Raw genomic sequence first — 27,821 nt, forward strand, 5'->3', positions numbered from 1 at the left:
TTATGATTTCAATTAAGGAGATTTGAACTTCTCAGAATGTGCTCAGGTTTCGCTTAACTGTAAAAATATGGAGACATTATTCTTTGTGAAAGTGTTAAGTAAAAACAAGGGAAAGCTGACTTCTCTGTATTTGAGAAAAGTAGTTGTTATGAGTCCTTGAAACTTGTACTAATAGCATCCCCACATGTATATCAACATTTTCAGGAATTTTTAACTCAAATACCATGGCAAATTTGTCCACTGTGCGTGGCAAACACCATTAGTAACAGAGCCATGTGCTACAGCTGTGGCACTTTCCATCCCAATATTATCAAATACACAGCCCTTGCTTCTCCTCATGCAATCTTGTTTGCAAAGTAAAAGGCAATTGCCACTTCTTGGTGAAAACTTGCAAAAATACATTATGGAAGTGAAGTGTGGAGGTTTTTAGTGAAATTAGTACTTTTTGTCCTGTGAATGAGTGTCACCAGCAAGGATGTCTGGAGTTGGTTCACATTCAATCAGCAATTCACAATGAAACAGAGCAATTGCTGAGTACTGTCTTTCACTCGAAAAAGAATATCCTTCAGATACTATTTTTAATATTCTCTTTTTCTAACCCAAGGAAGAAAAAGATATATGAGTATCCAGTGGACTCTCTATAGGAAATATTTTAAACCACTTCCAGACATACCTTTGAAAGGCAGTTGGGTGTCAGTGGAATTCCCTAAGAACTCAGGGCTTCTAGGAGTAAATCATCAGTGGTGATATTAGCACTCAGGTTTTCTGTTCTAACTGCCATTTGTTTTTATTTCCACCCTGTAAATCTTCCTTTGTTGAAAGGGAAAGATCATCTTTTCTTCAGTAATTGACATAAATTTTAAAAGATCAAATATATTGAAGTCTCTGCCGCAGGAAAAATAAAATAAAATAAAAAAATGTGAGCTACGCCAGGTAATTAGCACAAGATTTTTAAAGCTTTGCACAATATAAACTCAAGGGTTCTTTTTTAAGAAGAGCAACATTTGAATGAGTATACTCTATTGCATCCAATAACAACATCTAATTAAAATGTTTCCTGGCAATCCACTAACTCTATCCTAAAAATGTATTAATTCAACAGTTCTTAATAGAGCCAAACCTGAGTAGATACCAACATTCCTTACAGACACATAGAGACTGTTTGAACGTTGTTCATCGTAGTCACGTGGCAATTACATGTTTGTGATTTTCTATGAGGTTTTGGTGGTTTCTTTCCCTTTTAGCAAGGGGTTGTATTGAAGGCCAAAGTACTGTGCAACAGAATGATACAGAAAATGTGATCCCCTTATTATAGGAAACTACTTACAGGTAATCTGATGATTAACAAAGAAAAATTAAAAAAGTTTTCATACTCAAAATGTTTTATATCTAAATGGTATCAATCACATATTTTGTTACACATTTTATGTATTTCAGTTGAAAAATTTAAAAAGACATCTGAAATGCAGGTTTTTTTGTGTGCATAGCTTTTCTTTTCTTTTTTTTTCAATTGTAAATGCAGCTTTGCAACATGTGCATGATTGTAAATTTGCATAGTGTAAAAGTTCTGTAATTTTATCTGTTCAGTTCAGAAAGTCAGAAATCGATTTAATAAGTAGTAAAGATTAAACTAGGAAGTTATATAAGGCAGAGTGTATATATTTTGCACTTTTAAATAACCTTTTATATCAAGAGAACCTATTATCGTACAGTATCCTGTAATTCAACTTTCTAGTGATACTCTGGCTATTGTCACGGTGTTGTCTTTACATCTGGATTTGAAAAGTTTGTATATGTACACACTTCAGAAGTGATTTCTAGAATGGAAAATGTGCTCCCTGTCACTGTTATTAAGATCCAAATGGAAAAATATTCACCAATTATTTTTTTTATAAATTATGAATGTACAGTGTAAATTAGCAAATCAAATATTGTAACAATGAAGAGATACACTCTAAAAATGTAAAAGTGTTTATCTCTAAGAGTGTTATTTTGTATAGTTGTTTTTGAATAAATAATTTCTTGCTCATTGATGTGTTTTGTTTTTTTTTCTCATTTATGAAATAGATATAAGGGATTTGTTAGCATCTATTTGAGGTTTGTGTTTTATCATCAGTGATTTGGTGGGTTTCTTGCCTTTTAAAATAGAAGTTTTGCAATTGGATCAGTAAAGAACTTTGTCACATTTTACCTTTCATTTAATAAATCATTGTTGGCTGGATCTACTTGTAATTACAAAGCCTATGATCCATGATGCAGCCTGCAGTCCTTCTTCTCATCAACCAGTGAGAGGTCCTGGCCCTTGCAGCTTCCACCAGCCATGAAAACCAGTTTTGGCCATGGAAAGCAAGGTATGGAGAGAGGAATACATAACAAGTGCTTTCAGTCTTATACAGGACAAGATGGAGTCAGAGACTGGCCTTAGCCTATAATAAGGAATTAGAAGTGCTCCCATTTCCATGGTTTAAATGCAGCCAATTGAGATTTAATAGGGGACATAATGATAAGTATATATATTGATTTCATGGAGAGATCAGTGCTGAAATCCGGAACAGAAAAATACTAAACAGTAAAATATCCTTGGCTTTCAAAGCTGGGCAGCATTCAGATTTGTAATTTGAGATTTCTTGTATACTTGTTCCTTGCTTTGCTAGCAAAGGAAAAATGTGATGCATTATGATTGCTGTCAACTCTGCTGGGCAGATGTTTGGGAAAAGGGACTTCAGAAAAGTTTAATAACAATTTATTATTATTTTTTAAAGTCTTCTGGTATAGCTAGCCTGTAAGATTATGTTTACTACCATAACAGTGGAAGCATCCACCTGTAGGGAATGTTAATTGTAGAAAGAAATTCTTCCTAAAGGAAATAACAGTATGTCAAGAAGAAGATAATATTTTCTGAATAAAAAATAAATCGTGTGTGCCAGTAATGGAGTGGTGTTTATTTTCTTAAGTAATGCCAATATTGTGTAATCAAAGACAACCTGTAAGTAGATAACACATTTTAAAGTCACCCTGTTTCTTAGTCTTTGAATCCAGAGGTATCCCTACTATCACAGAAGTGTGTCTTAAGTCAGGCTTTGTCAACTACACTGAAACTGAAAGTAGAGATTGACCTAGGGGTTCTAATTGACAAGCTGGTGAATATGAGCCAGCAGTGTGCCCAGGTGGCCAAGAAAGCCAATGTCATCCTAGCTTGTATTAGAAATAGTGTGACCAGCAGAAGTAGAGAGGTGATTGTCCCCCTGTACTCAGCACTGGTGAGGCCACACTTGGAGTATTGCATCCAGTTTTGGGCACCTCGACTCAAGAGAGATATCGAGGTGCTGGAGCGAGTACAGAGGAGGGCAACGAAGCTGCTGAAGGGCCTAGAGGATAAATCTTATGAAGAACTCTTGAAGGAGCTGGGAATGTTTAGTTTGAGGAAAAGGAGGCTGAGAGGAGACCTCATCAGTCTCTGCAACTACCTGGAAGAACATTGTAGAGAGGTTGGTGCTGGTCTCTTTTCACAGGCAATTAGCGACAGAACAGGAGGGAATGGCTTCAAGCGGCAACAGGGGAGGTTTAGACTGGACATTAGGAATTTTTTTTTTCACAGAAAGAGTGGTTAGACACTGGAATAGGCTGCCCAGGGAGGTGGTTGAATCACCGTCCCTGGATGTGTTTAAGGGTCGTTTGGATGTGGTGTTGGTGGATATAGTTTAGGGGAGAACTTTGTAGAGTAGGGATGATGGTTGGACTCAGTGATCCCAAGGGTCTTTTCCAACCTGAATAGTTCTATGATTCTGTTATTCTATGAAAAAGGAATCACAGTGTCTTCTGTCTGTCACCAATCTGAAGACTGTAAGTCTTTAAATATCCATAATATCTTAAATTTCCATGTATGCTGATGTTCTGTCCATGTAGGCAGAGGGCAAGCAACCTGAAGGAATGCTGCTTGGTCCAGGGAAAGGCTTGGTGCTAGAGTGCATTTTTAGAGTGCAGTCAAGACAACCTGTTCACCAAATGACATGGCAGCTGCCATTTTTATTTAAACCCCGTTATTTAACTCCCTGTTGATCACAACACTAAACCCAGATGGGAGAATGTTCTTTCAACAAGCAAGCTTCTAGAGCCACTAGGTTTTTAGATGGTATTGTTTCCTTTCTGTCCTCGTTCTCTCCTTAGGGCTGCCCTCTGAGAGAGAAGAGAATATTTGCCTGCATCCTGGGTCTGCAGTCTGGCATTTTAAATCCAGCAGTCTTTGAAGAGAGCTAGTCTAGTGTGCCAGCCTTTGAGCAGCAGTAATGCACGAAAGACAGGAGAGGCAGGGCAGATACCTGGGGGGCTGCACACTCTTTAAGCAACTACTTTTGGCCTTGACATGTGCTGGAGCCCTTGGGTGCAGTGTCGAAGCTGTTTTCTTCACCTCAAGAAGCTGCTGTGAATGGCAGTGCTTTTTGGCCACCTCCTGAGGTTGTGCTACTATTAAGAAAAGGAGTCAGATTTGCTGAGGGGGGCGCATGAGCATAGGTTAAAGTGCAAATTTCTGTAAAGGGGCAGGCAGGGCACTCATCTGGGGAGGTATAGTCCAGAGCTCTTGTCCCCTTCCAAGGAAAAAAATGCAGAGATTTGAGGAAGGTGTCATTTATGTTCAGCTTAAATTGCATTTTACCATGACATACTGGACTTTTTCACTTCCCTGTGGTAGTAGATTGTGCTTCTCATAGCCATAGAAGTAATTGCTTTACACTAAATTATATTAACTATTTCAGATGTTTTGTTCTACTTCATGCTTGGAATGACAGAGCTGAACTATTTTCTACAGTATGTAGCTCAAAAGAGAAGAAAATTCCTGCTGATTGGGGAAAAAAAAATAAATCTTTTTTTTTCAGTTGCAGAGAAAAAGTTTCAACAGTGACTAATTTAAAAGTAATAACATTTCTTATGTTCTTATAATTTTTAATTCTGTTTGCCATTAACTGTAACCCTCCATACTTTTGCCAAAAACATGAGCTGTTCTGCACAGTTAACTTTTACTAAACTAGGTCATATTCAGTCTTCATTGCAGCCCACGAACTCAGAACTGGCAGCACCTGACAGAGAAATGGGTAGGTTAATTTTTAAGTGTTCTAAGAGAAGAGACTGTCTTGCTTTTCTTCCTTCAGAGAGCCAGACCTCGTTGGTTCATATGCAGCCTTGTTTAATGATTCAAGTGCAGCTTTTGTGCATTCAAAGGAGGAACTTTACTTGATGGTGTCAAAAGTAGAACAAGAAGAGCATAAGACTACTTGTTCAGTATCTATGCCATCTGTGAAACTCCCATTGCATGAAAGACTTCTTACCTACCCAGTACAGAGATAACCCATCTAAGAGGCCACCTTTTCTTACCTAAGAAGCTGCAACAATCTCAGATTTGCTGAACAATCTTTTCTTGTGCTCTCAGAGTGATTAGTTCCCAACCCAGGAGCAGCACCTTGTCCTTTCTGCAGTTCTAAACCAGTCTGACAGTTTGGTAGGAAGCACTACAAATTACAGGATTTTACCTAAAGAGTATTTATCAAACTAGCATGAAGCATTACTTGTTCATGGGTTTTAAAGCATGGAAGACCTCCTTATACAAAATTGTACAATTGTACCCTCCTTGTACAAAATTATCGTGGAAATCGGGAGAATCATTAAGTGACCCAGGACAGAAGAAGTAGGGTAAGGAACAAAGAATATAGAGGAAAGAGTGGAGAGTGTGATGGAGAAATAAGGAGCAAATGGAGGGAATGGAGTGGTGTCCCCTTTTGGACAAAACACTGAATAGAACCGAGTCAAAAAGGGATTGTAAGGAAAGACATCTCCTGATGCAGATTAGTTGATGGAATTTGTTGCAGCAATAAAACTACTGAAAATTGGTAGAAAAAAATCAGGGCTGGAAGGAAGAACCTCAAAAGTGGAAGGCCTTGTATTTGAATATCTTACCCAGAACATCTAGATTTTATCTATTTTCAGAGACATTTTGTTGTAATTTTTTCTCTTAACGCATTCACTTCAGAGATTAATTGTAGGGAAAGTATGAGACAGTTGAACCCCAAAGCTTTGGCCAGTTTGGGAAACATGGAGAAAAAGTGAAACTTCAGGTAATAAATGAGCTCAAGGTACATATACATCTGAAAAGAGGAGAAATTAATGGAGGGGTTGAACAGAAAATAGTGAAGAAAAGCAGAAAGTCAGAGCAGTCTGTAAAGGATGCAGAGGCAGCTGAAGTGCCTCAATTTAATTGCTTACACACAGGTCAGGTTAGCACTGAGACATGAAGCACATTTAAATGAGAGGCCACAACTTTATTTTTATGCAAGTATTGTATCTAAGCATTTCCAAAGCCTCATGACTGTCTTTTGCCATTTCATTCTTACCTATTTCATTTTCTGAGCAAACTATTGTAGTTGACCATTACAAGATACTCTGAAATATGAAAAAAATGCTATTAGACATAGGATGTTACTAGTAGTTATTAGACATAGGATGTTACTTTACATTAAAAGTAATACTTTTAATGGAGGATCTTTCACATTACTGTAAGAGGGCCCATGTAACTAAGTGTCCATGACTGTTCAGCCTTCAAACATCTAAAATAGTATCTGGCCTCCAGATCTCCAATCCAATTTCTCCAGTCCAAAACCAGAGCAAACATGTCAATTCAGTATGTAAGGTGAATCATAACGTACTGGGCTCACAAGCAAAGAGATGAGTCCATTGTCTTCTGCACCTTCTTCCTTCTTGAGCTCCCACATTGAATCTGTATGTCCCTGGCATTCTCAGGGCTAAAGGAGCATATGTACACTTGTATGAGGCTGTACATTCTGGAACATCTGACACATCATGAACATCTCCTTCCTGGCTCTCAGAGAAACTCTCGTGCATGTGCTGTCCTGAAACCAAGATGAAGCATCTGTTAAACCATTACCCAGACCTGGAACATTCACTATTAAAAAACCAAAATGTTATGGCACAAGCAGTGGAGTGCAAAAGTCATCACAAACTACAGTCCCCATGGGGCTTTAGCCATCTGCTTACTGATTATGTATACCACAGCCTGGCTATTGCATGGAAAATGAACACTGCTGCTGGCAGCTTTGTCCTGTCATATAATTACTGCAAAAAGCACAGGCAGAATTCCAGAATAGTTACACCTCTTTATGCTCATTACTGTTGCCACTATTCCCTATTTAAAAGATATGCCTGATCTTTCTGCCACCTTCTATCTCGTTCTAACCTGCTTGCATCTGCCTTTCTCAGCTTGTGTGAATCTCTCTCTCTGACAGTGAAAGTATATTACCCAAGATGTGCTTCCAGTGCTGCAAGAACATTGCTCATATTAAGCAAATGTTGATACAGCAGTGGAGCATTTAACATCTTTAATGCAACCTTGCATAAAAATCACCTTTTTGATATCACAGATATATTCACTGCTTCAGCAAATGAAGCTGTTCTTCTTTCTCAGATGAGATCTCAAGATGCAACAGTTAATTCAGAGCAGTCACTGTGAACGACTTTTTATTGAAGCAAACTGAGGCACTTAGATTCTATCACAGTTCAGCAGCAACAAAAAGAACCTGAGGACTGAAACTTCTCTGTGCCTCAGGGGCAAGTGAATGTGGACATCATTCCTAGATTTATGTATATTAAGAAAAGTTAGCTGGTATCATCACATCGTTTGGTTTGAAACGATAATGAAGATTATTAACACATCTGTGTGAGTTATACACATGACTTCAGACTGCTTAATAATTTCTGCAGGTAGAGGAGTAATTTTTTGTTCATAGTCCTTTAAAGGTATTACATTATATTTGTCACATCCCAAAGCTTCTATTGCTCCCATTGTATAGTATGTCCTTATTTATGGATTAAATACCCACACCAAATGGATTAATAATGTCCTCCTGTTAGAGCTCTGGGAAGTTAATTTTGTCATACAGAGTGGCCATCAGAAGAGCCTGGCATGTTATTGGGCCTATTCCATCACACAGTGAAGAATGTGAGATGCTTCTGTCTTCCATGTTGGCCACATAAAATCACCTAGACAAACTGATTAGAGAACACATTTCTTTTTCTTCAGGCTTTTTCTCTAGTGAAGGTTCTTTCGTTACTTTGATACTGAAATTGAAATGATGAAATTGAACTGTACCAGGAAATGCTCGAGATCTGAGTTATGATTATCCCTAAGGTAAAATTGTGAAAATTGTCTCTTATAGCCCTAGGCCAGCCAACAGTCTACCGAACAGCCCCTAGGCATGGTTGAAAAATTAGCATGGCCAGACGTTGTTGGTTACAAGTAGTTTGGCTACACTCATCTCTACTTGAATATGAGATTTCCATCAGTTTAATGAAAGCTGTAGTGTCTCGTATGCATTTAATTAATCTACAGAAGCAGTTTTCCGTTCAGTGGTCATATACAAGCTTCACTGTATGGCATCACTACCTTATAGCAGATAAAGGCCCCCATGTCTTCTGGGTGTGCCTTTTGGATGAGTAGTTATTTTATTCTTGATGACATCACTGAAAACCAGAAAGAAGAGCTAGTTATCAAAATGCTTCAAAATTACACAGTAGAAAACACAGTATGGACTTAGAACACTTATATTACAGTAACACAAGTAAGGTACTATGAGTGCATTCAGCAGTGCAATGAAACCATAAAGTTAGAGCTCTTTTGGAGGGCACATGGTGCCAGTGTGCTACCAAAAAAATCTATAGAAGTCACTTCTCACCAAAGGATACTTCTCACGAGTGTCTGTTTCTTATTAACACAAATTTCATTATTTCTGGTGGAAACTGTGATACTCTCAGAAAGCAAGCAGTTCTGCCACATAATTGAAGAAATAAGGGGTACCTTTTTAGGAAAGCCAGACTTAGATATTTTCTAACTCTGGTACTCATAGCAATATGCAAAAAAAATATCCAGGTGGTTTACAAAAATATATACACAAGCAGATATCAGCTGATCTGATAGATCAGATTGATAGATCTGATAGATCACCTCATCCCAGACCACCCATTACTTACTGCCCATGTACAATAATATACCCTGCACTAAGCTAGTGGTTAAAAAAATAGCCAGCTGAGTGGTCATCAACAAGGGGTTGTCCAGCTGGAGCTCCTTGCTATGGAGCAGGGCTGGGAAGCTGGACAAGACTGTGGACTGAGGAGGACGAGAAGGACAGGGGGTAGGTGCTAGCTAGCAGTCTGCAGGAGGAGTGATGAGAACACGGGGGAAGCAAAATTTAGTCTTCTTTCTGTGAATTCTTGCATTTGTGCTCCTTCTTGCACAGCACTGCTACCACGTTACCAGTCACTGGTGGTCGGAAATTTCATGTGACAATCTAAACCAAGTCATGCTCAGGGAGTTGGGGCCTGTGCAGAAATCTTTTCTTCTCTCTCTTTCACTGCACATCCTTGTAACCTCTTTCAGTTTTTAATTGTTTGGGGTTTTTTTTTGCTACTAGCAAGTTGTATTTTATTTCATGGTCAAGGTTGTTTAACTCTAGTACAGCTCACACATATTGTATCTTGTTACACCTTTTTCTGCAGAACTGTAATCTTGGTCCCTATAGGGTTTTTTCCCAACTGCTCAACAGATTTTTTCCTGCTGCTCAACAGCATCAGTTGTCAATCTTCAGCATTTTCTCATCAAACCAAGCACCTTCACTGCTTTAAGCCTCACGTTGTTAAAGTTTACTTACAGTGTCCAGACCTCAGAAGTGGACACGATGAACATGTAACAGAGTTAGCAATTCCATACCTTGACACCAGATCAATTATTTATTTTTTATTTCTCCTTTTTTATCAGGGGCAGACAGTAGTTTCTCTTGCCAGAGCATTAACCTGAAGGCCTGTTGAGAAACAGTGATGCTACCTTTATATCTTTTTGTTTGGTTGGTTTTTTTCTGAGTCACAGATTTTCAAGATTTTTCTCATAATACGTACATTATCTGCAACATTTCTTTCCAAAGATACTGCTTTCTATTTGGTTGCATTAAAATATTTTTCTTGGATTTGTCAGTCTACTATAGCATCTATTACTAATTTTGCCTCCATTCAGATATGAGAGTTCAGTGAGAAATGAGTTATTTTGTTGTATGTATTTTTATGTAATTTCATGTATCCGTATATGTATCCATATATATCCATATATATCCATAGAAATACACACAGATACATATTCTTGCCTGTTCCTTCAGCTATTTGGTAACCTCTGCTTAATACTTTACAAAGTGCTGATTCTCATTAATATTCATTTAAATATGATGTGGTTTCTTTCTTGTTATTAGTTACTATTTAATGCATGCTTGATTAATTTTTATACTTTTATCATCTAGACGTTTCAGCCTAAAAATGAGAAAGCTGTAACATCTCTTGTTTGTTCAGTCTGAGCATGTTCTAAAACATACTTTATCTTGCTACAGAATGCTGCAAACTCAGCAGGGCATTAAAAATAACATCTCAAGTTTTGTGGAACCTTGACATGACGTCACATGGCCGAGATGTTTTTATTACTGAGTCATAAAGCTTACTTGAACACCAAATGTCCCAGAGAATAGTACTGTGTGACCTCTTAACATCAGCACTCCTGAAGAATGCTTCGTTTAATGTCTTCAGATCATTTACTTTCCTGATTTTTGACAGACTAATGGAAATTTAGAGATTAATTCAGAAGCATACTCATTTGCTTGAGTGAATATGAACTTGGATGAAAACAGTTCAAGAGTATCATTAGATTTAAAATGTGTTTTTCAATTAACAAAATGTCTTTATAATGTAGGATTGGTGTAGTGAACAATCCATCTAATGAGGTGGTGGCCATCCTGGGAGATTCTTTTACTGAGTAGAAGTCTAACTTTAGCTGTTTGTTTCACTTTATTACCTTTTTCCAAAGTTTGACAATTCCACCTCTGAAACCAGTTCTTACTGTTTTAATATCTACCACTACTTTTATCTCTGAATTAATAAAAAAATAATTGAAAACTAAATAATACATTTGGAAAGTGAATGCCATGCTTGGGAATATGCAACCTACCAGGCGAGTCACTAAAACTGACAAGCAGGATACATTTAAGTGTAAGGAGGCATTCAAACACTGCTACTCCAAGATATTGCAACATTTGTGCCCACAGAGAGGTTTCCACAACCTTGACAGCTTTAAGGCTTAATTTTGGGAAAAATAGCCCAGAAAAACCCAGAGTTTTTGAACAGAGTGGAGAGAGAACAAGGTTCTTCATAATGGGATTTGCCAGTGTTGTCACACTGAGATACCTAACCCACCTAGTAAGAAGAGCTGAGAACACACAGCTACCATAAAACATGCTTTGTGGTACAGCATTTGCTCTGCTTATGCAAGGCAGAGCCTCAGTCCAGCCATAATGCTCTGCTCCTCTTCTTTTTTAGGTGTCCATATCCTGTTCTTGAGCACATTGACTATGCTAGCTCTTTTACTCCTTTCAGATCTAGAGTACGAGATGAAAACTGTTGCTACTGCCTGGATTTCCACTGTAATTTAATGGTGGGAGGCAGGAAATGAAAGACATAGGTCTGGTTCCTAGTGCCATCCAAGGAGAGATCCACATGTCATGGTTACCACCATGGTAATATGCACAGGATATTTCAGTCACTGGAAAACACTACAAAGGAGGAAAAAAACATCTGCCATATGTGGACACTTTGAGTATGGCAATGAATTACTCTCAGTACTGGCACCTCCCAGTTTTTCTTCTGGAATCTTTGGTACTCTTGTGGATTTGTCACTAAGCATGCTGAGAGCCTCATTCACAGCAGTCAGAATACTAACATTGGTCTGTCATAACTGTATTATATGGTCATTGTTTATATTTTACTAAATAATTTTCTGTTTTCTACTAAATTATAAAATATCGTGCCCATTATCTTGTTTGTATTTGATCAGCTTTATGGCTACCTGCCATCCTTAAAACTTAAGATACAAATGTCATTATATGATACCACCATGGTCTCTGCAGGAAGGCCATGCATTGTAAGAAGGCAGAAATGTCACCATTAAGCTTGCCATTAAAATGATCTGTCTGAAAGAGATTGAATTCAGTCTGAAATCCATACTTTTTCAAGATGAAAAATTAATTTTTGGTTGCATTTTAAAAATAAAAGATTTTTGTGATTCAAGCCACCGTATTTCAGACCTTTTACAGACCTTAAAAATTGTTCATCTGTTGCACATTCTTCCACATAAATAATAATTTGCCCTTTAGTTAAGGCAGACTTTTCAAACAGTGATACACAGGCTTGGCATGAATTCAGAAAAAATAAATTTAGTGGGCTCTACTCTGCAGCTGAATTCAGCTTTGCAGAGTCTTGTTTTGCATTTATTACAAAGCATAATAAATGGCAGCATGTTTTAAAATAATTACTAGGGATACTTCATGAAACTTGAGTTTTAAGTATTGTTTTCTTGCAGGAGAGATAATGCCAACTTGGGTTTAAATCAACATTTTAACTAGACAATGTCATGGTCTATAGATTTATGCAGTTAATGTGCCTTGAATTTCAATTGAATCTCAATTATGTACATGTTATATTCCACCTGTTTCTGAGAAAAAATAATTTATCTGAGAACATTATTTCAGCATCATAAACTACAATAAGTATGTAATGACCAAATCCTATTGATCTTACTCAAGGCAAACCATTAGCCTAAGGAAAGATAAGAATATAAGATACATTCCACCAGCCTGAGACAACTTCACTTCTTCAGAACGAGACCATAACTAACCTGCAAAGGCAGAGACATTATTTTAGAGAACAAGCATAGACTAGGCACCAAGTCATCCAGATAGTTTATTCAACCACAGACCATCATACTCTTCCAGATCAGCAAGCTGGTCTTTCCTTTTTCAAGCCTGCTTAATCCAGGAGTAAAGGTCCAAAGCTCTTATCTTCCTTATTTGCTAGTACATACTGCTAATCTGAATGCTGTTAGTTACTACAGACAGCCATTTAGTTATATAGAGGTCTATTTCAGCTTATTTCTTATTCTTTTTAGCTATTTGTTAATCATGTGAAGAAAATTTAGTCACAAAGCCTGACGAAAAATTAAATAACTCCCCTCCCTAAACTATTATTCACTGTCTTCTAAAAAGACAGAAATAATATCTGAGTGATTTAGTTACTATAGAACTATATGGCCACTATATTTAGGTGTATTTTTTCACTTTTTATTTATCCTTTACTTTAAGATAGCTATGTATACCAGCTAAGCCAACTTTCAAGTCTAACCATAGCAATTAGTTCTAAGAGCTATTTTGATTTTTATTTTGCAAAACCAACAGTTGATGCTAAGAGAAGCCTGTAAGTGAAGAACAAGAAAAATTTCAGCCACAGTCAGTTTGAGGTTTAGACAGATGCTGATGCAAATCTTGAATCTCATAGGTCTTAATTTTTATTTTATTTTTTTCCACAAAATTGTCAAAACCTTTCTATGAACTCATATAAACTTTTTTTACCACAGCTTCTCCACACAAGCTGTTCCACAGTGCAACTATGTGTTGTCTAAATAATTTCTTTCTTTTGTTCTCAGCCTGCCACCTACTTAACCCCTAGCTCTTTACTGGAATACACAGTGAATGATAGTTACCTGCTTCAGAGACTTCTGCAAGATCTCATCTAGCTAAAGGGAGTAGTAGCAAAAAATATTTCTAAGAAAACCAGAATTAATTATAGGAAAAAAACTAAGTGCTTAAAGTGACTAGAAAACATGGTATCAATAAAACCCAGTTAAATTGGTCTCTTCTTGTACACTTCTTTCACCTTTTTGTTGCATTTTTTGACTTGGTGACATTTTGCTGAACTAACTAGTGAGACTAATTGCTGTCCTTTGTATGCTGCTAAGCTGAAACTTCAGTAAAATTGCTTCTGTTTGGAGTACTGTGCAGTTATATGTACTTTTTGCCTCTTGTCTTGCAAAAGAGTGTTCTTGGAATTTTAAGAGTCAGAAGAGATCAGAGACTATTTTTTTTGCTTATAGATTGGACGTCTGTATTAACAGTGTCCTTCACACAATACTGGAGCCCAGGATTTCCACCAAATACTACAAAATAGTGTAATCTGCTATTAAAAAATTGCTCCTGCAGCTGCACAGTTTTATCTTGGAGGTCTCTCATTCTAATCCACTGTAAGAACTTATGATGCTTCAGAGAATCTGGTAGGGCACAGGCTGTTACTTATAAGAGTCATTCTGAGAAATGTGTCTGTTCCCTGTCCCAAACATCAGTTGCAATTATATAATATTTTAAGTATGGGCTAATTTTTCTGAATACCATAGTAAGTCTGCAGAAATTCACGTCTGAATAATTTGAAATTCTCTTTCTTTGGGGTATTTCATTGAACAGAATGCATTTTATTATCAACAACTCAGAAATTTACTTTATAGGTCTTTAACTTTTAAGAACACAGATACAGTACTGATCTTAATGTGCAGATTCAAATCTTGGGAATATAACTAATTGAATGAGTCACTTAATTTAAAACTTTATAATATAAATATGGTTAGCTGTTGAAGTTCACTGCTTCTTTTCTTAAGAGTGCTGTTTGGCACAAGAGCTGTTTTATACTTGTCTTGTACTCCATGTTTAAACAGTCACTGATCTGTGCAGTTTCACTCCTAGGCACCCTTTCAGAGGAAAGAATGGCTGGAGACAGGCAGCTAACAGATAATCCAGGACAAAGGCAATATATTCAGCAAGATATCAATCCAAATTATTTTAACTGACATGACACCAATATTTGAGTCTTGGATTCAAAAATTAAGGTAGCTTTTGGACCACTAAACTTTACCCTCGCAGTCATCTCTCAGCAGATTTCAATAACAGGATTCTGCATTATCTCCAATGAGAATGGGAATACAACTGTACTTGTCTTACCAGTCCAGTGTAATTAAGACTTCCCACACCTTCTAACTAAAACTGTGCTTGAGGGTCAATGGGGATTTAAACATTTGTACTCTCAAATTAAAACCAGGAAAACACAGAATAGATACTGCCATTAAAACTTCTCATTGCAGATCAATTTACTGCATGTAACCATTTAAAGCTCACTAAAAACTTAAACTACAATGAGCAAAGGTTGAGATCCTTATTTAAACAAGCCTTGATGTAGGTAAGCTCCTTTTGAACTAAGAAATGAAATCTGCGATACTTGTGAAGTTTGTATAAGGATATAGGGGAAAGTTCCTAATTCTATTAGGCTTTTGGAATGGGTCTGGTTTTCTTAATGTGTTGTTGTGACACAGAAGAAATCAGCCTTCTTTATGTTTTCTCATGTAATGAAACAACCTTACAAGATTTGCGATTTGGAATGGACTTAAAGAGTTACTGCAAGTTTGACTTACTTTCTTCAATCTTAAGTCCCCAATCAAAGACCATAAACTACTTAACCAGTAGAGGTCTGTTACCTTTTACGTTCTGCTTACTTTTCACCTTTGCAGGGAACAGGATTATGGATGATATTTCTGAGCTGAAGTTTGCAGTAATAATCATCATCATGATGATCATCACCATCATCATTATCATCCTCTTGAATTTTACCTCCAATGAGTTCCCATGCTTACAGGTTTTCTTTCACAACCACCAGCTCCAGGATGCTCCCTGCTACCCAACCCCTACTTTACTTATTGCTGATACCAAAATACTGATCTTTGGCTCCACCTTGTGATCTCCCTGTCGAGACTAGCAAAAACGCCAATGTCAAATACATTAACAAAGACCACTGATGAAAATTGTACCAAGACTTTACTGCCTAATATGGCAATATTTCTTTTCCATGTGAACATTTGTCCTTCACATTTCCAAGAAAACGTCTGATGTCAGAAGTGACTACACAGGTAGCTCTTGGTTTCTAGCAGGACAAAAATAAACAAGTCAAGCATTCATGTCCGTTTCTCTTTGTGGGAACATACTGTGGCTGAAAAGATTTTGAAATCATTCACAGTGTTGAAGCTTGAGTGAGTACCAGTGCATAAAGCTGAGAGCGTAAACTGGGCCCCTGCAAAGTACTTTGCTTTCAGACTGCAGAACACTTACTGCCACTGGTGGAAGCTAATCTCTTCAACAGACAAAAGGTCAGACTATAACATTTTGCTTGCCATTTTCCAAAAGAAACTCCTGATAGTAACTAATGAATTGTAAAAAGAAGGGATTTTTTCACATTAACTTTCTCTGGGCAATATCGCTTCCCTGAATTTTTAGAGTTGATTAATTATTAATGTCCTTATGTTGATAGAATACAGAACTAAAAATATTTTAAATCTTTCAATCTCCAATCAACATAGCACATGAAAAATGTTACCTTCTGGATAATTTATGTTTTCATACTGCTGTAGTATTTGCCAGAAAACCAGTGCACTGTAATGGAGAATGTAGCTTGCATTTGCCATGTGAGCATATTCATTGTACTACTTTTATACCACAGTTATACATGGATAGAAGTATAGAGGGGTCAGATTGATGTTGTAAATTTGGCCAGTTTCACCGTCTTACGTAAAACTACTAATTTACAATCAAACAATATTAATGCACAGACAAGTTCAAAACTGAATGTAAAATATTGTTGAATTTCTAATATGCAGACTAAGAGTTGCCAATATTGTCAGAACATATTATGTGAAAAAATAAAGTTCTGTATCTCCTTGTGCTAGAAGTTTCTCAAATGGAAAAAAATAATAAGAAAGGAAAGGAAAATAGGAACTGAGTTACAGTTATTTCTAAAAATTAATACTTTGAACTTCAAAAACATAGTAAAACATTTTGCTACAAATCTAACTCAAAAGTAAAATGTACCATATGTGGGAAATTACTTATAGTACGGCTTATAATTAGAAGATGAAGGTATGTATTTTGTCAACAATTTTCTCTTTCTTGTAGATGAAAGTGTTCGTTATTTTGGGAATTTCAGCAGCTATAGCCTTCACAGCTGTTTTCTTTTCTTTCCTTCAGATAGGCAAAGATATGCTTTTTGGTAAGTAACAGAAAACATACTTTTTTTTTTTCTTTTGTCAATGACTACTGTTAAGCTGAAAATACACTGGCACTGCAGACAGTTAGCAATGGCAGTTTAACTTAATCTCTTTTTATGTGCAAAATACACTATCTGACTTCTGCAAGAATTATTCCATCAGTGTATTCTTTCAAAATGCAGCTTCATAAATTCACAAAGGACAACTTTGGATATGTGATGTATATCAATTATGTATTCTTTGACTAGGAGTGATTTTACTTTCTTAGTGACATTCATATGTCAGATGACATGTTTACAAGCACAATTTCTGGATTTCTTTCCCAGACTACCAATCACTATGGTTAGTCATCCTGGGCTAGAGTCAGCTGCTATAGGATGTCCCAGCTGGCACCCTGCTGTTGGCCCACAAGGGTGCACAGTTCTCTGCTGGCACCCTGGGGATACCAGATTGCAGTAGTGCCTATGTTCAAACTATAGGATCTTGGCATGTCCTTTGGTCTGATGGGAACAATACAAAATAATGCTTATTATTATAGTAATAAAATTTATTACTACATCTCTTAAAACAATGCATTGGTACAAAAATCATATGTCTTAGTAGAAAAGGAAGAGAAACGATGAAATTTAAATATAGCGGATGCATCTTGTCTTTTGGTCAAAGTCTGAATCAATACCACATATAATAATTGAATCATAGAATCACAGAATCATAGAATGACAGAATGGTTTGGGTTAGAAGAGACCTTAAAGATTATCTGGAAGGCCACTATAAGGTTTCCCCAGAGCCTTCTCTACTCCAGGCTGAGAGTAAAGACTCTCTCAGCCTGTCTTCACAAGAGAGGTGCTCCAGCCCTCTGATCACCTTCTTGGCCCTCCTCTGGACTCTCTCCAGGAGCTCCATTGTTACTTCCCCTAGATCTGCTGACTGGCTTTCAGACCTCTGGGACCCGCCTGAACTCAATAGAATCACCACATTTTTGTCAGGCTCCCAGGGGACAAACAGCTCTCACTAAAGTTAAAAGACCTCTGCTTCTAACCTAAGCCGCAATTTAACAAAACCCAGTTCCCCATAAATTTGTGCATGACACTGACTTTTTCAGTCAGGCTGCTGGATAAGGCTTGGCTCTATGCGTCGAAGGATCCTTATAGGGAAAAAAGTCCCCCAGACAGCCTCAAGCACCATGAAAGCCTGGGCAGGCACTGGCGTACTTGCTGCCCGTCATGCTCCTGATGCAGCCGCAGGATACTGAAGCCCTGTTCACTATTGGAAAGGGGCACCATGTCCTGGTTTGAGCCAGGATGAAACCACTTTTCCTTTTGCTGATTGATTATTTTTTTTTTTCCCTTTTTTTTCCCCTTCAGTAAGGTTTCTTTTAACTAGAAAAGTGTTGTTCCAGCTAAGACTGATAACAAGCACTGGAATGTTTTTCTAATTGCTGGGACTCCAAGGTCACACTTTTGCCCTGCCAGCTCAGACACTACGGGGAGATCTATGACCCCCATGTAGGAGGCTGGATTAGACAAACAACACAGCTGGCCAGAGATATTCCATTCCATGTACCTACGTAAGCTCAGAGGAAGGTCAGAGATCGCAGAAGACAACTTCCTTCTTGCTTCTCCTTCCCTTTTTCTTCCATCCATGGCCAGTGTCCAGGGAGGACTCCATCCTTCCTTCCTTCCATCCGTCCGTCCGTCCATCCATCCATCCATCCATCCATCCATCCATCACCATCGACCCCCAGCCTCGAGCTCTCCTGACCCTCATCACTCTGTACTCTCTTCAGCAGCTCCAGGACTTTTTGGGACTGTTCCCAGCTCAGGAGATGCTGGGGGAGTTGCTGGGGGTGGGGGGAGGCAAGAGGCTTTTGCACATACCTGAGCATATTTGTATATAATTGTATACATTTTCTTTTGTCATTGCTTTTTAATTAAAGCAGTGTAGTTTAGTTTTCAATCCAGAGCATCTCTCTCCTAATTCTCTCTCTCATTCCCTACCTGGATGGGAGGGGAAGGGGATCGAGAGCATTGTTCTCAACCTGAGTCAAATGGTGACACATTGGTAACCCAGGAAGCTGCAGGGACGCCCACGGATCCGTCGCTGCTCCCGGGGGCTGGTGGCGACTCTCGGGCACTGGGGCCAAAACCCCAAACCATGCCCCGGCCCCGGGGACGCAGGGCTCTTCTGGGGCTCCATCAACATCCCAATCTTAACAAAAATGTTAACCCTATTACAGGCTGCAAAAATTCCATTTCAATGCACAGTTTGGGAAAAATTTGGAGGACTCAGTGTTCTCTCTTGTCCACAGTGCTTTGAGCATAATATATTTCTTGGAAGTAACACTAAAAGGAATTAAAATCATGCAATAATAAATTGTAAAATAATTAGCTGATGTATGGCCTATAAAAATCAGTCTTTTATTAACATAGACTGACAAATATTTTCAGATATAACAGAAAGCCAAACGATAATATTACATGAATCCTCTGCCCATTTTATCATGCATAGGTGAAAAAGAGAAAAAGCTACTGCTATATTTAGATGCTGGAAGATCTTTAGTACAGTGGACCAGAATTTTGCCTAGGGAAGATTATTCCTCATCACACATTACTTTCCCTTGAGCTGAGCACCCTATTAAGAAAAAAAACAGATCACAGAAAAAGCACAACATAGACTACAGATAAAATATATCACCTAAAATGATACTGTACATAAATGATGAGCAATTGTACACAAATTATTGTTAGCAATCTATTACTATGATTAATCTTTTAAGGAAAAATGCATGATCCCACAAAATACAGATGGGAATTAAACCACTGGACTTTAAATATGACTGCTTCATTTAATATAATGCTAGATAATAATCTACATTCCCTGGTAGCACCTTGCAAAATAGCAAAGCTGAAATATTATTAGGTTCACATATGTATTTCCATCAAACATAGGTGTGGAAATTAGAATATGGACTTCATGCATTGCTTTGATCCCAGAAGGTCTCAAAGTCTATTAATTATGCTTTAATTCATGTGTCTCAGGCCTGCTGACATTACCTGCAAGGCAGGCTTGGATTTGTTCTAGCAGTCCAAGGACAGTTTAATGCAAATACATACGAAGCCTAAGGAGTATCATTGCATGCACAGAACACAACAAGTTTCAGCTGGACCTATTATGTTCAGTACCACATAACGTGCTCAGCTGGATTTAAACTGAACAGAAGGAAAAAAAAGAAAAGTCAAACTCTTCAAGTGTTATAAATTAGGGAAGAATTTATTTACTACCCCTACCTTATATTTCTGAAAGATTAAAAGACACAACATTTGTGTCAGGAACACTAAAATCTAGACATCATTTTAATGGGGAAAAATTACACATACCTTAATATTACAAACCTGTATATTTTGCAAATGTAAATACTTCAATAAATATGCTATTGAACAACATATTCGTCTTTCTTTTTATTTTTCCCTGTTGAGAAGAAACTGAAGATAACTGCATTACTGAGACTATCAAGAAGGGCTCTAGTCTGGTAGATTACTCTGCACATCGTACACTGAAAAGGTAAAAAAAAAAAATAAAATAAATTAATGATCTATTCAGCAAAAAGATTGTGTGCTTTTGTATAATTCAGTTAATTGTGGCCCAGTTAAATGAAGCTGTGAGAACTGTAAGTACCATAGAGAGTCGTCTTCCTTTTTTAATATAGGCTTGTAAATGCACTCTATGCCTGCTTCTTAGATGCTAGTCCTTGGGCATTTGCATAGTACAGAAGACTGAACTATTGTCTCATCTAATCATCACATTGAGAAGTAAAAGTGTTTAAATCCTTAATTAAATACTTTTGCATGTTCTTGTCAGTTTAAAGCTGCTAAGGCTTCTTTGTAACTTTAAGAATACTGTAGACTTGAATTAAACCTTTGGGCAGTGCAAAGGTTAAAAGCAAGAAAGGAATCCATGTGACTACACATTTGAACTTCTGAAAGTTATGGAGGTCACTGTGAAAACTCATTTTACTTTGGCTTACTAGTAACTGAAGGAAACTACAGTGCAATTTAGATGTGCTCAGTGCTGTCTCTGGGACTTAAACCCAGTTAGGAGACGAAAAGGCAGCTCCTTTTTCATGTTGGATTAGTTGTTCCACATGTAATACTCCATCCTGATGTTTGCTGAATTCACAGTTAAGGTGTCTGAACTGCAAACTAAGTAAAAATAGCTGGATTTCTTCTGAGGCCTCAGTTTTCAGTTTGACCTTGAATTGTTATGCCTCAGCTAATTAATAACATCACTTAAAATCTTGAATTGTCATTTGTGTTTTTTACTGCTGGCAATGTGCTAAACATATTGGCTAAAATCGTTTTATTATTCTAGTTTTTAAACATGTCCAGGATTTTCTAAGAAAATGCCACTTCTTAGAAATTACTTTTCAGGCTTTAAGGTCACGTAGGTCCCAATATGGTCCTCATAGTTTGCTATGCTGTTCAGGATTGTCTCCCTTTGCCAGGACCGTTTATCAGTACCTGCTTGCTATTCTAATTAGCTCTTAGGTTTGTTAGTCTTTAAGAGTAGGTGTTCATGTTTGTCATTGAAATATAAACATTCATAATAATATTAACATGGCATAGATGGAGCACAATGGCATCACCATTTAAATGTACTACATGTATTACAGCAAGAATGCCCGTGGGCATCTAGACAGTTTGGCTGGTGGAGCCATGTGTCACCTGTGAGGTTATGACACTTACTACTGGTATGTGTAAATATGTTGTTAATTTACCACCAGGTGCACTATGACATAGTTTTTGAAAGTGGCAGCTTGTTTGCAAGTGGAAACTCTAGTTCCAGTAAATCTTGTTATAATAACAACCAATACAAAAGATGAAAACTATAGTAACCCTATCTAGTGAATCTCAGCACTGCTGGGAGGGCTTCTGATTTCTTTTGTATATTCTGTTTTTTTCTGGGTTTTAAGGTGTAGAAGAAATTAAGATAACTACAGAATGGGAAAGCTGTGCAGAGTGATAGCCTCTTAGGCCTGTTTACACAGCTGCAAATGATAACATATATTTCTCCGGCTGGAACTTGACAACTAACTCAAAAGGAATCTTGAGCTAGTTATGTATAAGGTAGATGTGAATTATGTTGGTAGGTCCAATGGGGCTTTCTCCCTTGTGCTAGATACTTGGTTTGAGCAAGTTTAAAATAAAACATATTTTTAGATTCCTGCTATTTTTAGACTCCTGCTAATGTGACCCCCATCTACAAGAAGGGCTGGAAGGAGGATTTGGGGAACTGCAGGCCTCTCAGCCTGACCTTGGTACTGGGAAAGATCATGGAGAGGCTCATCTTGAGTGAGCTCACATAGCAAGTGCAGGGCAGCCGGGGGATCAGGGACAGCCAGCATGGGTTTATGAAAGAGAGGTCTTCCTTGACCAATTTGATGTCTTTCTATAACCATGTGACCTGCCTATTGGATGAAGGGAAGGCTGTGGACATTGTCTACCTAGACTTCGGAAAGACATTTGACACTGTCTACTACAGCCTTCTCCTGAAGAAGCTGGTGAATCATGGCATAGACAAGTGTCCTCTTCACTGGGTAAAAAACTAGCTGGATGGCCAGGCCCAGAGAGCTGTGGTAAATGGGGTCAAATCTAGTTGTAGGCTGGTCACCAGTGGTGTCCCTCAGGGCTCAGTTTTGGGGCCAGTTTTGTTCAATAACTTTATCAATTATCTGGATGAAGGGGTTGAGTGCACCCTCAGTAAGTTTGCAGACAAGGTATTCTATAAATACATTAAGACAGAAAGAAATGTCAGACTCAAAATACCAAAGCTGAAAGATAAGCTCTGGCTCATACTCCAGAGAATTTATTTAAGGTTTTGGTGTGCTTTTTATATACATGTATTTTAATTATGGACTGTAATGAGACTCAGTAACTTAAGAGTCTGGCGAACATAAAGAACCTTCTGTCTAAACAATGTGGTCTGCACTAGGACTTACACTCTTAAACATACTACGTCTGATTTCATGTTTCTAATAATGATCCAATCATGGGTCATTCTATTAGCTTTATGGGGCTATTTCTGCAGTATGAGATACTGAGACAGTTTGTCAGTTACACAATGTTGAGCTTCAGGAGTGTGGGTAAAAACTAGAGGGGACTAGCATGCACATATTGAAGAAGGGCAAGAGATGGAGCGGATAGATAATGTGACAAACTAATAAGTGATAATCTTAAAATATCTGTGAAATTAGACAAAAGACAGAAAATATCCCAAAATAGAACATATCTTGATGTTGGGAGTGAAGATGGTTCAGGTTTTTGTGATTTTTTTTGTTTTGGTTTTGGTTTGATTTGATTTGGTTTTGTTTGTTTTTTTTTCTGAGGAGTGAGTTATTTTTTGATTCTTGTAAAAATCAAATGCTTTTGTTTTACTCATTTGCACAGACATGTTTGCCTGTTCATATAAACTTTTTTCAAATTATGCTTGACTGATGTTATCCTTGTGTGGATATTAAAATACTAAACTTGAGATATTGCATTGAGCTGTGTAATATTTCTCGTCAATTTTGACACTGTTCAGGACCTTTGATACTCCACATTCCCAGCCAAATTCCTAATTGTCTATGGAAAACCTGAAAAAAGTCATGCTGAGAAACAAGACAGCTCTTTTTCATAGTTGCAACTGTTCTTGAGTTGCAATTTTGAAAAAAAAAAAAAGAAATAAATATTTTCTGTATAAATAAATGAGCAGACTAAGCTGTTTGATCAAATAGAACTACTTTAGAATATAGAAAAGCCCTTGTAGTTTTGTTTTCTTACTTAATACTTATGTAAGCATGTTTCTAATTTTGCAAACAGAAATTTAAATTCTTGCTTTGCCCGAATCAAAATTGTGGGTTTTTTTTCATTTTAAACTTGTGTCATGCCTTAAAAAACCCTCAGTGGCCACGACAGCACTATGGTTTCATGAAAAGTGCAAATAAATTTGTGCTGCAGTGAAGTCCTTGGGGATGTCTGCAACCTACAACCATGTCTAGAACTGGAACAGACCTGGAGTGCTTTTTTCTAGGCCGTAGGAGTCAGTTTAGGAATAAAGATCTCCAGCTAAGAAGAGGAAGTTCTCCCTGATGCACTTTTCTCAGGGCTTCCCTGCTAATAAAAAGGATCCATGATGAGTAAAAAATAAATCATACAGTGAATCACAGAATAGTTGAAAGAGATCTAGATGCCATTGAGGCCAGCGCTGTGCTCAGAATCAGCTAGAGGAGGTTGCTTAGTGCACTGCCCAGTTGGGCTCTGAGTATCTCCAAAGATGCAACCTTTCTAGGCAGCCTGTTGCAGTCTTTGACTACTTGCACAGTAAAAGGATTTTTCTTGTTTGTGTGTTCAATTTTTTGTTACAGAAGTTATCAAACCTGAGCTCCTTATATTTAGAGGTAAGGGCAGGCTGTATAACTAAGATGTGTAGCGATGTAACTGTGTGGCTAAGTGTGGCTAGATTAAACTCCTTATACAACTAGTCAGTGCAAGGCAGGTGCTTGGATGGTCTCTGAGACGAGACATGTCTCTGTCATGAACTGCAGACATCATCTAGATGACTGTGGGTCAGTTGCTTGACTGCCAGGTGATAAGGCATTGATTGATCCATCTGTAATGTCTGTAATGCCTTTGAAATTAGATGTTATTAAAAAAAAACTACTGACTTAGGCGTGTCTATAGTGGGAGTCCTATATTTTGATTGCCCGGTACAAGATATTCCCAACCACTTTGTGCAGCAAGCTCTGTCCATCCCAACAGTTTCTGGCTCTTCCTGAAGGCTTCTGACAAACTTAACCCCATTGTGTGTGCCCCATGGAAGTGCGTTTTCCTTTTTTTTCCCAGAGTTTTCCATGCAGGACAAGGTGACAAAGTAGCCTTCCTCTCTACTTTCTCACCATACCCTTCAATCAATATATATCTTACACTCTGACCATATCCAACGTAGAGAAATACACCTATGAATAAATTCTAAAAGGTTATAGGCTAAAAAAAAAAAACTTCTGTATTTTATCTTAATTATAGAAATATCCAGGAAAGGGGAATAGCAACTCCTACCTTGCTGCTGGCTTTCTCAAAATTTCCTGAACAAGAGAGTCAAGATATTTCCCAAGCAGCTGAACGAATGGAAATGTCAATTCAAATGCTGAAACAAAACGTTTGCCAGAAGCACAAACGTTCATTGCATCCAACGGGTAAATAAAGTGTATTGACATTGACAAAACATCCTGTTGACTTCTTGCATGTTGTCTTTTAGAATAAAGTTGGGTTAACTTCGCTTCTGTTTTACCGTCAGCAGGGGTACACATCTTGTCCACACCCTGAGGCCAGGATGCCCTCTCTTTTGTTCCTGAAAGCACCTCAGATAGTCACTGTTTTACATTTTTCAATGCTACAATGTGTGGGCTGTGTTTCTAAAGTTGAGAGCAGCACTTTGCTGTTGGCATCCTGTGGACTCCTGACTGTAAATTTGTATTGCCTATAAATCAGCCTGTGTATCTGCAGTGTTGCAAGCTTCTTGTTTACAGTGAAATATCTATCTTCCCCAGCACTCTGGGTTTAATGCCTCTGGGGCCTAGAATCCACAGATAAAACAGGAGAATTTGATTCACTCTGTGGCAATGGCATTTTTAAATACACTTCCTGTGGACATTGATAGCCTTATTAATATCCCTCTTCTAAGAAAGTATTTTATTATTTCCAAAACTGATTTGATAATGCATTGCTCTTGTACATTTATCTCCACTTTGTTTCTATTTTAACTGTTCTTTTGTGTTAGGTGAAAAATGATGAGAGATAGTCCAGAAAGTAATTGTTTTAGTAAGGTATAATTTTCATTGCCATTAATTGCAGATTAATTTCCAGATGTCTGTCTGGTTTTTGGAAGACTCAAAAATTCAGAAACTTAGACTTTTTTTTCCTGTAATTTAATTCTGTCACTTAGAGCAGTATGAACTAGAGAATTATAATTTGTAGTCTTGGTCTTAGTGTTATAACATGACAGTGTTTTTCAAGATATGGAAACATTAGGTTGCTGTAGACAAGCATAAAAGTCCAGAGTTATTTTATTACTTTTTTTCCTTGCAGAAACTTCTGCCTTACTAAACTAATGGGACTTTTCTAGAACTAAAACATATATCTAGATGTGTGTGTGTGCATATATTCTTATCTACACAGACACACACAGAAATACAATATGTTTTCTGCTGGTGCAGTTTCAAAAGAAATCTGATTTCTAAACCATAGAACAAGTGCACAAAATTCTTGTTATTTTTCAAAACTGAAGCAGCTTAATGGAAGATGAATAAACACTATGCAATCTATGTGCCACGACAAAGATTAACTTTATAAGATTAAAGAACGAAATTGACTTTAAAGAAAACATGTGAGTCAATACCCACACAACAGATGACTGGAGAACTGGTCTCTTAGAATTGCTTTGAACCTGAACATGGAAATACAGTTGTATCTGCAAATTTGGCATGAGTAGCTCGTACATAATGAGAAGGTTGCACAGGCCAGTCTGTCTGTTCTCAGCTGTGGTTCTTTCTTCTCATTCTCTACACATCAGATAATTTCAGATACTTTCTATCTTCTTTATAACCCCAAGACTGCTTCCTGCAGCACCTCTTGCTGCATGTTCTTTCCTGGATGCTGTAGTTGTAGCTGACACTAATGCCTTTTCTCCTGTAACAGCTATAAAGCCATAGAGAAAATTGCTTGTTTGGGTTCTTCCTTTCAGATATTTTATCAGCTGATCTGCTCACTATGATTGCTAATATTTCTGGATGTCTGCCTTATATGTTGCCACCAAAATGTCCAAGCAATTGTTTAGCTAATAAATACCGACTCATCACTGGTGCCTGCAATAACAGGTATGTATGATAAGAATCGTGCCCTGAAAAACCTCTCTTTCTTTTTCTTCAAACTCAAGAAGCAGTGTTTATTTTTTCCCAGGAAAACTGGGGGAGGTAACCTCAGTCAGCTCCCTTCAGCATCAACCTATCTGTAATGAGGTGCCTCTGAAAACTCCCCAGGAAAGAAACTTTGGTACACTAATTTTTGCAGAAAGGCTCTCTCTGTGAAGGCTTCTGAGATTATATAAGGAACTTTAAATTTAGGGAGGGCTGATTCAGAAGATGCCTTTTTCTGTATAAATTAAAAAGACTGAATCCTACTCCAGCATTCATTTTTCATCAAATTGGATGAAATTCTATTGAGCAGGAAAGAAAATAAAGTAGATTCTCATTATGGTATTTTCACACAGCTTTACCATTTTGCAAGCATGCATCTAAAAATTCTAGGTGATTTTTTTTTTTAATATACCTATTTATATAAAAAGATATCTATTGCTACTAAATATCTATATGTTATATATCTAGATTATTGGCTATTTGAATGACATGAGGGTAGTAAGACACTGGAATGGGTTGCCCAGGGAGGTTGTTGATGCTCCCTCCCTGGAGGTGTTTAAGGCCAGGTTGGATGAGGCTTTGTGCATCCTGGTCTAGTGTGGGATGTCCCTGCTCATAGCAGGGAGGTTGGAGCCTGATGATCTTTAAGGTCCCTTCCAACCTTAACCTTTCTGTTTCTATGATTGTCGAGTGCTTCTGCTGGGATGTCCCTTTCAGGCTTTCCTAAAGATTAAAAAAATTAAATGCTCCAAACTCTCAGGTGACTACTATGTGTTATATGCAAAAATAACTGTTGTTGCATTTGATTAGTATTGGAGAAGTTAATGTATTGAATCTTTAGTATAATTAGCAGTATTAAGAAGATACCCT

The 27,821-nt window shown here is 37.6% G+C and overlaps 1 protein-coding gene across 1 annotated transcript in view; it reads left to right on the top strand.

The window, feature by feature from the left end:
- The first annotated feature begins 16,910 nt into the window (after window positions 1-16,910).
- The window catches only part of TPO (thyroid peroxidase), a 39,504-nt gene continuing 28,593 nt past the window's right edge, over window positions 16,911-27,821 (top strand). Inside the window, exons 1-4 of the mRNA XM_051613791.1 lie at window positions 16,911-17,004; window positions 20,482-20,563; window positions 25,063-25,232; window positions 26,780-26,912. Of these exons, the coding sequence (XP_051469751.1) occupies window positions 16,911-17,004; window positions 20,482-20,563; window positions 25,063-25,232; window positions 26,780-26,912 (479 nt within the window). The remainder of the gene's footprint in view (window positions 17,005-20,481; window positions 20,564-25,062; window positions 25,233-26,779; window positions 26,913-27,821) is intronic.

This window comes from Apus apus, chromosome 3, assembly GCF_020740795.1.
Source record: "Apus apus isolate bApuApu2 chromosome 3, bApuApu2.pri.cur, whole genome shotgun sequence".
In the NCBI taxonomy this organism is placed as follows: Eukaryota; Metazoa; Chordata; class Aves; order Apodiformes; family Apodidae; genus Apus; species Apus apus.